At 35.6% G+C, this 14,915-nt stretch overlaps 1 protein-coding gene across 1 annotated transcript; it reads right to left on the bottom strand.

Annotated features, from left to right (window-relative positions):
- Nucleotides 1–4,612: 4,612 nt before the first annotated feature.
- On the bottom strand, nucleotides 4,613–5,548 carry LOC118528795 (olfactory receptor 52A1-like). The gene has a single exon (XM_036081422.2). It carries the CDS (start codon nucleotides 5,546–5,548, stop codon nucleotides 4,613–4,615), a length of 936 nt encoding a protein of 311 aa, XP_035937315.1.
- Nucleotides 5,549–14,915: the final 9,367 nt, after the last annotated feature.

The following is a 14,915-nucleotide window of genomic DNA, read 5'->3' as shown; positions in this document are numbered from 1 at the left end:
CCCATCACCCAGTTATCTCATCCCCCCACCCACCTCCCCTTCAGCAACCCTCAGTTTGTTTCTTATACTTAAGAGTCTCTTATGGTTTGTCTCCCTCTCTGATTTCTTCTTATTTTTCCCTTCCTCCTATGATCCTCTGTTTTTTTTCTTAAATTCCACATATGAGTGAAAGCATATGATAATTGTTTTTCTCTGATTTGTTTAGCATGATACCTTCTAGTTCCATCCATGTCATTGTAAATGGTAAGATTTCATCATTTTTTATGGCTGAATAATATTCCTCTGTGTGTGTGTGTGTGTGTGTGTGTGTGTGTGTGTGTGTGACATCTTCTTTATCCATTCACCTGTCGATGGACATCTGGGCTCTTTCTATAGTTTGGCTATTGTGGACATCGCTGCTATAAACATTGGGGCGCAGGTGCCCCTTTGGATCACAATGTTTGTACCCAAAGGACTTCTGAATCTTTAGATAAGTTTACGAAGAATTGACATCTTAACAAAATTGAGATTTCCAATCCAGGAACGTGGTATAGGTCTCTATTTCTTTATCTTGTCTACTTTCTCTCAGCAATGTTTTGTAACTTACAGTAGGGAATCCTTGCAAATCTGACTAATAGAGGTTCTCAACAATTTTAGAAATTATACGTAGAAGTAGTAAATGGAAGACAAAATATCTATTTTTTTCAAGTTTTTATTTAAATTCTAGTTAGTTAACACATAGTATAATATTGGTTTCAGGAGTAGAATTTAATGATTCATCACTTACATATAACATCCAGTGCTCATCATAAGTGCTCTCTTTAATGCCCATAACTCATTTAGCCCATCCCCCACCGACCTCTCCTCCAGCCATGCTCTCTATAGTTTGTTCTCTATAGTTAAGAGAGATTTTACCTCCCTCTCCTTTTTTTTCTTTCCCTTATGTTATACTGTTTAAATGTAAGTATACAGTTTAGTATGAAGGCCAAATGGACCTGTTAAGTAAATCCCAAATGTGGCTGATTTACTCATCAAGTGTCGGAATGGTACCCCCACATTAGAGTAGAAACTAATCCAGGAAGGTCAGTTCAAAAGGCCTGCAGCTTATGAGAAATTCTCTACAGAGGAGAAGAAGGGAGGAGATAGGCAAATGCTGCAAGTTATTCTTCCAAATTGAACCTTCAGATAAGGGACTGCAAAAAACCAGAAGGATCAATGCATTATTCCTCCCTCACCTGAAATCCAACTCTGGGAGCAAGAGTCAACTCCCACACCTGATGTGTCAGAATTCACTGTTATAAAGACCTCTTTCTTCATCTGAAGTGATTACTTAGGAAATATCCATGGCATAATCAAGGGCTCTTGTGAAGTCCTGAGGAAAAAGTCCTTGAAAATATTAATTCAATATTTATTCACCAGATTTTAAACTGAAGATGAAAAATACCAGGCGTGATCAAAGGAACAGTAAAGTACTTCATAAAAAGGATATATTAATGGAAAAGCCAGTAAGTCTTTGTTAAGTGCTGATTGTAAAGAAAATCATATTTCACCTATGAAGTTAAAAATGTCAATCATAACCAGTGTTCTTGAAAATTCAACCAAACAAGTTATTTTAGTCATTGTTGAAATTGATGCAATCCCCTTGAAGATTAATTTTGAAATTTCTAGAAATCATTAAAATTACCCTTTACAAAGGTATTTTTTCTTTTTCAAGCAGTTTTATGTTTAAGAATTTATCCTCTAATTGTCCTGGCTTATGTATGGGAGGATAGAGAGTCCTGACTATCCTTTTCTTCTTACAAAGATCCATTTTTTTTTTCTCATTTTTAGGTCTTAATTTGGAACTGGTGCTGGTAATTTAAAGCCCAAAATAACTGAATAATCTAGACTCTAGACTAGATATTTTATGGGATATTATTAATAATTGAATATGGTGGAAATATCTCCTACTTTCACATTCTGCCTCTAGGTTGATCTTATATCATGCATATTTTCAGGAAAACTGCCAGAAGTAGTAATTTTGGGCATACTTCAAAATTCCCCAAATAAGCTTAGAATTAAAGTGAACTATCCAAAGCTGATCTGCTGCCTGTTTTTGTATAGCCCAGTAGTTAAGAAAAATGGTTTTTACAGATGAATTTTTGCAATCAATTTGATGTTAGGGAAAATCTAACTTTCAGCCACACTTAAGCAGAATGTTATCCCCTAGAACAAAATGAATTCCATTCTACCAATTGGTAGACTCTCATTACAGAAAACTACACAAGTGTGTTTATTATTATTAATATTGTCAATTATAAATGATACATCATTATATAGAATTTCACCAAAATTTTTGAGGAAATATGCTTTGTCTTTTTTTTATGTAAATACCTAAAAAATACTCTTTAATTGTCTCAGCCCCCATAGCCCAAGCTATTTATTTGGCCCTCTGCATAAAAGTTTGTGAACTCCTTCCAAAACATTAAGAAATTACCTCTGAGACTCTTAATCATAGGAAAAAGAAACTGAGCGTTGCTGGAGGGGTAGGTGTGGGGAGATGGGGTAACTGGGTGATGGACATTAAGGAGAGGGCATGTGATGTAATGAGCACTGGGTATTATATAAGACTGATGAATCACTGAACTCTACTTTTGAGACTAATAATACATTATATGTTAATTGATTGAATTTAAATTGAAAAGGAAAAAAAAGAAATTACTTCTGATTTTTTTTAGTTTTTTTTTTTTTATTCCAAAGACACTGTTATCAAAGACAACAACTACTACTGGCAATCCAATCAAATCCTATCTAATAAATACTGACATTTAACAGCATCAAAAGATGCCTCAGGATAGCCTCTAGATTTATAAAGTAATCATCTTCAACAGTCATCTGATAAAGCCCAGTCCATAAAACAAAGCCAGAATATCCACACCCATGTGACATGCAACTACCTAATATTTTTATATATACATTGATTTTAATGTCATAAATCAAAGTATGGACATCTGCACATATGTGAATATTTTCCATAATCTTTAAAAAGGTGATCTATGAGCTGAGGTTTTCAGGAACAGCCAACAAGCCTTAAGTTCTCAAGCCATTAATTTAGAGAGAACACTCTATATACTCATTAATACAATAGTCTTGAGTGATTAAAAAGCATAATGTTTTATATCCACTGAGAAGATATGCTGCCAAATGCCAAGTAGATACACACGACACACACACACACACACACCTGCCTTTCTTATAGTAAAAAGCACACCAATGACATATGATAGCTTTCAAAATAAAGTTCAACAAGTTGGCACAATGTCCATAATCATTCTTGATATTTGTATTTGTCTTATCTCTACAAAATGTACATTACACTGAAAAAAACCTGTGCAGTTTCTTGATTCTCTATTTAATCTCCAATATCATCTACCTGTCACAAATGCCTTACCTGCTTAGCCATTCATTTGTCTTTCCTTAAGAATCAGACTCCTTACAGAGAAAGACAAATACCATATGATTTCATTCATATGTGGAACTTAAGGAAAAAAACAAACAAGCAAAAGGAAAAAATAAGAGAGAGAGAGAGAGAACTCAAGAAAGAGATTCAACTACAGAGAACAAACTGATGGTTACCAGAGGGGAGGTGGGTGGGGGGATGGGTGAAATAGCTGATGGGGAGTAAGGAGTACACTTGCTGAGATGAGCAAAGTGATGTATACAAATGTTGAATACCATATTGTATACCTGAAGCTATAACACTGTATGTTAAATAACTGGAATTAAAATTTAAAAAAAAGAAGAATCAGACTCCCTAATTAAAAAAACAAAGAAAATAAAAATAACTCTACAGACTGCTGCTTTCAGTTGAATTTCAGTGCTTCACTCTCTTTGCTAACCCACGTTCCATTGGTACCCCTACTACTTTTCTCTCATTTTCCTCTCTCTGTCTCTTTCTTTCTCCCAGAAATATAAAGCTATGGTGGCTATAAAATAAAAAAATGTAAACACTATGTCAAATTTACCATTATGCCTCTATTCTTTAGTATAGCATTTACAATATTGTAGGTTTTTTATAACACTTGATGAATTAAGAAATAAGTAATGGTGAGGGTGCAGAAAAAGTAGTGAAGTGTTAAAAGGAAAACTGGATTGCTCAGGATTTTTGTATCTTAATGCCCTGAATGACACTGCAAATGTTGAAATTTGAAGACTATGTCTCATCAGACACATGGAGTTTTTACTTCTTTATTTGGGTTTTTTTGTTTGAGTAAGAATTAAAAAAAAAAAAACTGAGTCATGGATGCATTTAAATTCATTAAGAGATACATCTCTGTTAATCCTTCTGGAGAAGGATACTTAAAGGAGAAAGTTCAAGCAGGAACTAAAAATTAAGAAAAAAGGAAATGATACATGTTCACTATTTTGCTCTTTCTACATTACTTAATCTCATTACCCAGTAGGATCTAAATCCCATGACCAATAGGTATCATGCTATGATGTAACAACCATCTAAAAGGCAGGCAAATTTCACAAAAGAAATAGAAAACTCAAGCATCACAATTAGCATGCATTTTTTGCTGTTTTATTTAGTTTTGAGAGATTGTTACTATTGCATAAAGGGGAAGGCTGTGGGTGTTAATCACAGTGGATTTTATGAACACAACTTTACCACATGAATGCGGATCTGCTTCGTCTTGGCACCATAGACAAGTGGATTGAGAAATGGGGGGACCAGCAAGTAGAGGCTAGAAAAGAGGATATGGATATAAGGGGGAACATGAGCACCAAACCTATGAGTGCAGAAGGAGAAGAAGGCAAGGAAGTAGAGCTGGAGGAAGACACAGATGTGGGCGATGCAGGTATTGAGTGCTTTCCACTGAGCCTCCTTCTGGGGCAAACGAAAAACTGTGATAAATATCTGTATATAGGACAAAGTGATGAAGATGAGGTTGAACCCTGCAACAGCAAATGCCACAAACAAACCATAGATTTTGTTGACCCGCACATTTTCTGCAGCCAGTTTCACGATGGCCATATGCTCACAGTAGGAGTGGGAGATGACGGTTGTATGGTAAAATTGAAACTGGCACTTTATGAGTACTAGGCATGGGGCTACCAGAATGGCAGCCCTGAGTATTACCACAGCCCCTATTTGGGTGACCAGCTGGTGAGTGAAAATGGCAGTATATCTTAGTGGATAACAGATGGCCACATAACGGTCCAGAGCCATGGCCAGGAGGATGCCTGACTCTATGCACTCAAACGTGTGGATGAACCCCATTTGAAGCAAGCAAGAATCAAAATAAATCTCTGGTACATGAAACCAGAATATGCCAAGCATCTTGGGCACAATGCTTGTGCCAAGTACAATATCTGTGACTCCTAGCATGCTTAGGAAAATGTACATGGGCTCATGGAGACTACGCTCTGAAATGATGATGATGAGAAGCAAGGAATTTCCAATCAAAGCAAAGAGATACGTGGCACAGAATGGAATCCCAATCCAGCACTGCACAGACTCTAGACCTGGGATTCCTATTAGTGTCAACAGAGAAGGCATGAAGACTGTAATGTTGGAGATGGACATAATGTCTTTGGGTCTCCAGAAGAAAATGAAAGAAGTATCTCAGTCAGTGGTACCCTTCTTCTCTACTCCTTTTTTCATCCAAAGTCATCATAGTGAGTCTCTCTGATTTTGGCTGAAGTCTAAGACCATATCATCCATTTCACATATATTATTGATGGAAAAAAACTGACCCATAGATGCATATCACTGTTTGGACAAGGACATCCCCACGCACTAGTCCATAAGAAGAGGTTATGTGCATGGCAGGCCAAATGCATTAGAACCACCAGATCATCTGAGTAAGGCAATCAACTGCTGACCTTTCTATATGTCCTTCTGGACCTGTGGACAAAATAATAATGCTTGTTTATTTTGTTTGTAAGTTGTACATTAATCAGATTTTCATAAATCTCTCCCTATCCAAAATTGCAGCTAATCCTTAGTGCTCTATTTTTTTTCCACTGTCCCTGAGTCAGGAACTGTTAGTTTAGACAAGCAACTAATCAGACTCTAACCTGTATACTGGTATGAAAAGCTTCTTATGGAAGAGAAGAATGATAGAAACAGCTTCACCCAAGAGCATAATACACTTAGATATCTATGTCTATATATTACATATCTGCATAAGAATGGGTGTCCTTTTAAAATAATGTGAGGTAGAGCTTGGGAAAAGATGATTCAAATCCATGTAATTTTTACAATCTGGATCAAAGTTCCGTGCTATTTTTTACATTACTAGTAAAACTGTATTTTATTTTGTCTCTATTACTAACATGGAATTCCTTACAATGAGTGGCATGCTTAAAATAGCAGAAATTCTGTAATACACATTTCACAATTACTAGAGGCAAGAAATATCTAGGAGGCAAGGAAAATCTGAGAAACAATGTAGAGGAAAGTGGACTCATTCTTGCTTACTAAAGGACATAGGTAAATGGGTAACCTAGCCAGAATAGAGGTTAGTTTCTAGGGTTTAAAGTGTTCAGAGTTATCATTAGCAAAAGATTGGTAAATTTAAGCTTGTTGATGTTTAAGAATATACACATCATTTGAATGCTTTGATCATTTTGGAGCTCAAGCTTCAAAAATGAATAGAAAATAAAGGGGTGAAAAGATAGTTTCCTTAAAAGGGAGTCCAATCTAGAAGTAGAAAAGGAAGACAGAGGGCAGAACTTGGGACACCAGAAATGATTCAGGAAAGGGCTGTAAAGCAACTAAGGATAATTTGATCACCACAATTCACTGATGACTGAATATTCTAAAAATTTGGGCTCTAAGTCCCCAAATGAGTGTTCTTCTCTGATAAAGATCATTGCTTTGAAAAATTGCATATCTAGAATCATGAAATTCTCAAGTTGTACAATAGAAAAATATTTGCTATCCTTTAAAAAACAGGGTTCAGTTATGTCATGCTTTCCTAGACTCTCCAACACTGTTGCTTTATGTCAGCAAGCTCACAATCACCTAACCATATAATGAATGTCACCAAATATGCCAGTTATTCAAGAACAGCTGTGGTTTATGCAGCTAAAACTCTAGTGAGGGATCATAGTCAGGGTGATCATTTATGAAGAAAGGTTGTATTCAGCCAACATGTATTTAGGATAGATTAGTCAGTCAGCGAAGTCCTTGATTTCCACAGCTTTGCTTTCCCGTGCTTCATATTACAAATCCAGAGGTCACAGATTGTTTCTCATAAGGTTGACTTTTTCTTTCCTCATAGTTAATCAGAATTAGAATAGGAATCCTTTAGTAACAATCTCATTGTCTGGCTTATTCAAGAGAAAGGAGCTGCCATGGGAGCATTACCTGATAGGTACAGACGGTGGGAAGGCAGGTGGGAGAGGACATAAGTGAGTACAGGGCAGGTGGGAGGGAGTGCTTATCATTGGAAAAACCAGTAGTGAAGCATTATGAGGTAAATTTGGGGATAGTGAGACTTCCTTGCCCTTTGTTGTTGGGAACCAGTTCTGCTCTTATCAGACACCTGAAGACCATCATCAGTCTTCATAGCACTATCCCTCTTTACTTACCTCTCATCCATCTTTCTTCCTCCTGAGATTCTGGTCTCATTCCCTGGTATCATGTGCTGGACAGTGCCTCTTCTGTCTGCACCCTCAGTAACAGAACTTCGTCAATGTCATGAACTCTGATCCATTTGCTGCTGGTGCTATATCCAATATACGGACATCTCTGGGATAGCCTTCCCTGCTTTTGTTCTGTCCCTGCAAAGCAAATTTGACCCTATTCTGTAAGTCTGTCTGAGATCATGTTGGTAGATTCATCCTCCAACAGAACTCACAGCAAGGTCTGTTTCATGCTGAGGCAGCAGCATAAATTTATTGAGCTTCAATTATAGAAGAAAGCTGCTGACTACCAGTTAAAATGTTTCCCAGTGAATGTGGGGAAGGAGGAGTTCTGAATATGAACTGAGATATTTCCTCACCACTAGCCCAGTCCAGGAGGGGCCCAGCAGCCCAAAATGATACACTTTTGGGTCCATCCACACCTAATGCCTCTGAAATAATTTCTATAACTTGCAGAATCTCATTGCTCTTCTCTTTTCTCTTTCCCCAAAGGGTAAATTAATATACACAAGTTGTATTTTTATGAGTTCAGTTCCTTTTTTGTTGTCCTCATTTGCAAAAAACATCTATTTATGAATGACATATAAGATAAAGGGCTAGTATCTAAAATCTATAAAGAACATATCAAAATCAAAAGCCAAAGAACAAATAATCCAATCAAGAAATGGGCAGAAGACATGAACAGACCTTTCTCCAAAGAAGACATATAAATGGCCAACAAACACATGAAAAAATTTTTGCTCAAGGTCACTCGGCATCAGGGAAATACAAATCAAAACCACAATGAGATACTACCTCACACCAATCAGAATAGCTAAAATTAACAAGTCAGGAAACAACAGATGTTGGCGAAAATGGGGAGAAAAGGGAATCCTCTTACACTATTGGTGGAAATGCAAGCTGGTGCAGCCACTCTGGAAAACAACATGGAAGTTTCTCAAAACGTTGAAAATAGAGGTAACCTATGACCCAGCAATTGCACTACTGGGTATTTATCCCAAAGATACAAACATAGTGATTGGAAGGTGCACCTGCACCCCAATGTTTATAGCAACAATGTCCACAATAGCCAAACTAAGGAAAGAGCCCATAGTGTGTGCACACACAAAAAATGGAATACTTCTCAGCCACCAAAAAATGAAGTCCTGCCATTTGCAATGATTGGATGGAACTAGAGGGTTTTATGCTAAGTAAAATAAGTTAATCAGAGAAAGACAATTATATGATCTCACTGGTATGTGGAATTTAAGAAACATAGGATCATAATGGAAGAGAGGAAAAAATAAAACAAGACGAATACAGAGAGGGAGACAAACCATAAGGGACGCTTAATCATAGGAAACAAACTAAGGGTTGCTGAAGGGGATGGGGTGATGGGGTAATTAGGTGTTGGACATTAAGGAAGGCACGTGATGTAATGAGCACTGAGTGTTATATAAGACTGATGAATCACTGACTTCTACCTCTGAAACCAATAATACATTATATGTTAATTGAATTTAAATTAAAAAAAATGGAAAACAATTAAAAATAAAGTAAAACATAAAAAAATAAATCTAAAAAAACAAACTAAAAAACAAAGAAACAAAAACAAAGTGGTTATATCATTTTACACTCTCATCAGTAATATATGGAAAAACATCCAAAGAACACTTAGATGTGGGCATGTTCCTATTGCATGTATTCTATAAATATCCTTATGACCCTTCTTTCACTGAGACACTTCTGGAAAAAAAATCTGTATCTACAATGGCTCTTTACCATACATTTAACTCTCATTCTCTTGTAGTCTCATTCCTCAGATTTTTATTTTGTTGAAGCTAAGTTTGTAAATTCAGTAATATTTTCAGAATGTCCAGCTATGATGGATATTTCTAAATCCTTCTGTACTGAGCTCTGAGCCGGTTGTTGCCCATTTGATGAAATTTTTCTCCATCCCTCCCTTTCTACCTTCCTCCCTCTTTTCTTCCACTCTTCCCTCAGAATGCAGGTGTTTTATACCTCATAGATGTGGAGGAATCATGTCATCTGCTCTTGATGCAAGTAAAAAGAAGATATCATATATACTTTCAATGTTTTAGAAATATGGGAAGAAGGATGGATATATCTTTCATCATTAGAACAAATTATGAATTCTAAGAAATATTTATGCACATGGTACCTTTCTCCTTGACATGATTCACCTGGTTTCTAGACTTTCTTGTATGTTGCTAACTTAAGAGGTACTTGAGGTAAATGTTAAAACACTGGTGAATTTAGGAAGAATCCTTTCAGGAGGATGGAGGAGGCATTCACAGTGGATTTCAGGGAGAAGAAGAGATAGAGGTAAAAGGGCAAGGGACTTTAAATGCTCTTTCTAGAATTTCGTCTGTGAAGGAGACAGATACAATGGTACTGATTCATGTTGAATAGAATTGATTCAGAGGTCGGACTGGCACATGTTAACTAATCATTAGCTCATTCTTGAGTTACCAAAGAACAATTCAGGCTAGTGTATCATTTTGTTTCCCTCCTCTTCTTCTCTTCTACTGATTTTATTTAAATTTTGGTCCCCCGCCCCCAATATTCTATCCTGGGTCCCTTTCACTCTCAAACTATATATTATTGCTTGTAATTTAATCTCTCAAAATAACTGAGGTATCAATTTTATTATGCCAACTCTTATAACAATATTTTCAGCACATATCCTGATTCTCTGCCTGGTTTGGCATGTCATATCCAAATTTCAGTTCATGTTAAACATATTTTGAAAGACGGTCCTGACCATTTCCTTTGCCTGAAGAAGGGAAACAACTTTTTTCCACTTTATTGTAATACCTGGAAATACCTTCACAAATAGATCAATACCTATTTATTTTCCTTTTTGTCTGAATTTCATGGGTTTTTTTGGGGGGGGTAGGCTAATGAACAATCTCTAAAGGATCATCATTCAAAATTTTTTCTTAAAAAAATTGATATGTATTCATTTTGAAGCATACATCACTATGACAATACAGTTTTTTAGCAGAGTAAAATCAATTACATCTATTTCCTGGCCATCTTTTTTTTTAAAGTAATCTAGTCATTAAGTGATTCATATTGTCAAAATCACTGATAAATCATATGGAATACAGACTCAAGAAATTAATGTCTATCTATGAGGTCAATTGATTCTCAAAAACAATATCAAGGCTGTTCAATAGAGAAAGACTAGTCTTCTCTACAAATAATACTGAAACAACTGGATATCCATATCAAAAAAATCAACTTTTTTTCTATACAACAATTAACTTGAAATGGATTATAAACCTAAGCAAAATATCTAAAATTATAAAATTGCGAGAAGAATCCAGAACAGTTTTTGTGACCTTATAATTATGCAAACATTTCTTAGAAAGGACCAAAAAGCATAAACTAAGAGAAATAAATGATAAATTAGACTTCATTACAATTTAAAAATACATTGTCCTTTCAAAGATGCTATTAAGAAGATCAAAACAAGCCATGGACTGGAGAAAGTACGTATAAAACACATATCTAATCAATTATTTGTACCTAGGATAGATAAAAACATTTTCAATAAAAAAGACAAAGTCAATTTTTCTCTAAAATTTTTCTTTAGTAACTCTTTAAATCTATTTTCTCATTATCCCGTGATATCGGTGGCACAGCAGAGAGCATATTGCTAAGACAGGTTATCATCTCAAAATGAAAAATCTAGAGACAAACTAACTTAAATTTTATTTATGGAGCTAGAAATATTTAGTCTATTTAGATATATTTAGGAATATTTATTAAGCTATGCCCAAAAGATTTGAAGTTACTGCACATACACACACAAAAAGATAATGAATCGGTCATAAGCTCATGAAAAGAGTCTCAGCATATTCAGTCATTAGAGAATGCTAATGAAAATCACAATGAGGTGGGGCACCTCGGTGGCTCAGTCGGTTAAGGGTCTGCCTTTGGTTCAGGTCATGATCTCAGGGTCCTGGGATAGAGCCCCACATCCAAAGGGCTCCCTGCTCAGCAGGGAGTCTGTTTCTCCCTCTGCCCTTTCTCACCACCTGTGCTCTCTTTCTCTCTCTCTCAAATAAATAACAAAATCTTTAAAAAAAAATCACAGAGAGATGTATCTACACACCAGCTACGACAGATGAAATTAAAGACTGATTTTGCTGAGTACTGGTGATAATGTGGAACATCTGGAACTCTCACATGCTGCTGATGGGAATGTAAAATTGTGGAGCCACTTAGAAAGTGGTTTGAAATTTGTTTTAAAAGTTATCCTTACACATAGCATAAGACTCAGCATTCCCACTCCTGGCACTTACCCAAGAGCCATAAAAATGCTAGCTTGTGCAGGATTTCTACCCAAATTATCATAACAATATTGTTCATAGCAGCCTAAAATGTTGGACATGTGGTTTCTTTTCAAAAATGTGTTAACATTGGGCTTTTATTCCTAAAAGGTAAAAGTCGTCTGGAACTGAGTAGTATCGCCTTCTTCATAAAGGGAAATGCCTCTTCATTCTGCTTCATCCTCACTAGTTTCTAATCTGTTTCATTTTTGTGATGTTTCTGGGCTTGTTAGTATTTTAGTTTTTTTTTTTTTTCCTCCTGCCTTTTCAGATTGGGATGATAAATATAATTTTGGCATCATGTTCCCTCCGTGCCACTGACAGCATCTTATGCTGCAAACAAGTTCAGTGAACTTCTGACATAGTTATATCCTCTTTTCCTGTCAGAACTTGATGGCCTGTTTGCACTCACACACTCAAGCTGTTTACCAGTATTTCTTGGTTTCCCTCTCTTCTCTGCTCATCTATAAATTTGTGGCTTTTCAACTTCCTCTGCATAAGTGAATATGAGCCCAACTCATGTGTCACTTACAGATGAAAGCATTAGCATTCTGGTGTTTACTCACCATCTTTTCATTCTCCTGCAGCATCTATTCTAAGAGCTTCGATTGAAATGTTAAGAGGTTCCATCAACTTCTCTTACTGATACTTATTTGGTGCATAAATTCACCCCCCACCCTCTACCCACATTGTAAATGTAGCTGAGAGAGAGAGAAATTTTATGATTAGTCCCTTGAGATTTGGGGGCTATTTGTTACTGTAGCATAAATTAGCCTAAACTGATTTGTACAACAATGAGATGAGGCAGATTCTTGGTGCGATCCTCAGAGTAAATTAAGTAGGTCACCTGCAAGAACTAAACTCACAATGAATGACATGTAATAAAACATTACAAATAAAATTGAGTTGCTATTTTCAACATTTCTCTATCATCAGTGTAAGAATAGAAGTTTGACCCACAGGATCATGGGTGATGTTTCTGGTGGTTACGGGATTGAAGAAGAAGAAGAGAATCCCTCGGAAGCCAGACTGGTTTAAGTGGAGACCCACTGTATAAAGATCCTCTTGAAGAAATATTTAGGGGTCATCATTACAGGTTATAATTAATCATGATTAATTATATTATATTTGAATTTTAAGATATGGAACTACTCATAATATGATTGGTTGAAAAATTTAGTTTTTTGTTTGTCTAGTTTAGAATCCAGATTCTGCCACAGGCTAACTGTGATTTGGAGCATTACACTTGACTTCTCTATGTTTCTATTTCCATATCTGCATGATGGAGAAAATACTGAAAATGGTTTTATATATCTATTCTATGGATTAAATGGTCTTCATCTATGTAAATCACTTAGTATGGTACCACATATAGAGCTTCTGTCAAATAAATGCAGGATTTTAATTATGATGTTTTTGAACTTAAAATTAGGATATAGAGCTACTATCGGGCAGTGTGAAATTTAACGGGGTGTTTCATACATTTCTATCAGGTATTGTGAGAAAGTAATGACTAATAAAATCTAAGTACTTATGGAGAAAATTCTACCAGGAACTTTACTAATTGCTTTATTCACATCATTGTATTTAATTTTTAAACCCTCAAAATGCAACTCTATTTTATTCCCCTATTTACAAATGAGGAAATTTAATTCAAACAGGTCAAATCACAGAAAAGTCCCACACATATTGAGTTAAATAGCTAGAATTTGGACTTAACTATATCTGATTCAATCATCCAACTTCAAATTACAGACTTAGTTCTTGCAAGTACCACCTTTTCACTGTGTGTCTTCAATCAAGTTACATAAATTCTCTCAACTTCTTAATTTATATAATGAGAATAATAATACTAATGAATTCACAGGATTGTCATGGAGATCACCACTAATTATTATTATGGAATGGCTTCTGAACTACCTTGAAAAATTAAGAACTAGGTCAGTAAAAAATATCCTTGTCCATTTTCATGATTCCACTGAATTGAGTACTTTCAAAGATAGATACCTAAAAAATGGAAGAGAACTCAATAAATCGAGTGAATTGGTTAAAAACTGAAAAATAAATGATATAAATAATGCCACCCATCACCTTATATACTTATCACTTGGTTCTAAGACAGGGATCTGTCTTAAATCCTTGGCTGACTGGTAATTAGCCAAGACTCTGTTTATGAAGATATTCATTCTGGTTTGTGAAAAATCAAAACCATGTGGAAAAAGAAGTTGAATCTTGCAGACCCTGTCTAGGAAGTTTACCTCAAGTTGTTCCTTCCCTCCCTGCCTTCCTGTTGATCACAAGCATGTCTACTAATGTCTACTACTGAGTGATTCATGTTAACCAAAGCTATTACAAAAGTTAAGGAAGGCACGTGATGCGATGAGCACTGGGTGTTACATGCAACTAATGTATCATTGAACAGTATATCAAAAACTAATGATGTACTATATGCTGGATATTTGAATTTAAATTAAAAAAAGTAGAGGCTTATTTTTTTGAGTCGTTTCCTACTGAAACCACTATTTTCGGGTCATTGTTTTTTGAAGCCATTGGCTAATTAAAAATAAAATGGTTTCTTAAAGTCAATTTTTTTTTACTTTATATATTTGTTGTGTGGATTAAATTATCTTAATCTATGTAAATCACTTAGTAAGCTACCAGTTGAAAGTTATCTCTGCTTCATGACACACATTCAATGAATACTTAATATCAGCACAGTATGTTTTTAAAATTTTTTATTGCAAAAGCTTTGAACATGCACAAAACCAACATTATAATTAAACTCCATCTACCCATCATCCAGCTTCTATAATTGGCAACGTTACGCTGTTCTTCTTCTATCTCCCACACTCCATATACTCCCATACTGTACACACTCTTTTGTGTCCTCACAAAATGTATCACAAATATGTATCACTAAATTGTGTGTATTTGGAAATACAAACCTCCCTAGGATGCATT

The sequence above is a fragment of the Halichoerus grypus genome, chromosome 11 (assembly GCF_964656455.1).
Source record: "Halichoerus grypus chromosome 11, mHalGry1.hap1.1, whole genome shotgun sequence".
In the NCBI taxonomy this organism is placed as follows: Eukaryota; Metazoa; Chordata; class Mammalia; order Carnivora; family Phocidae; genus Halichoerus; species Halichoerus grypus.
The sequence above is the reverse complement of the archived record's forward strand: the minus strand, read 5'-3'. Positions and strand labels throughout refer to the sequence as shown.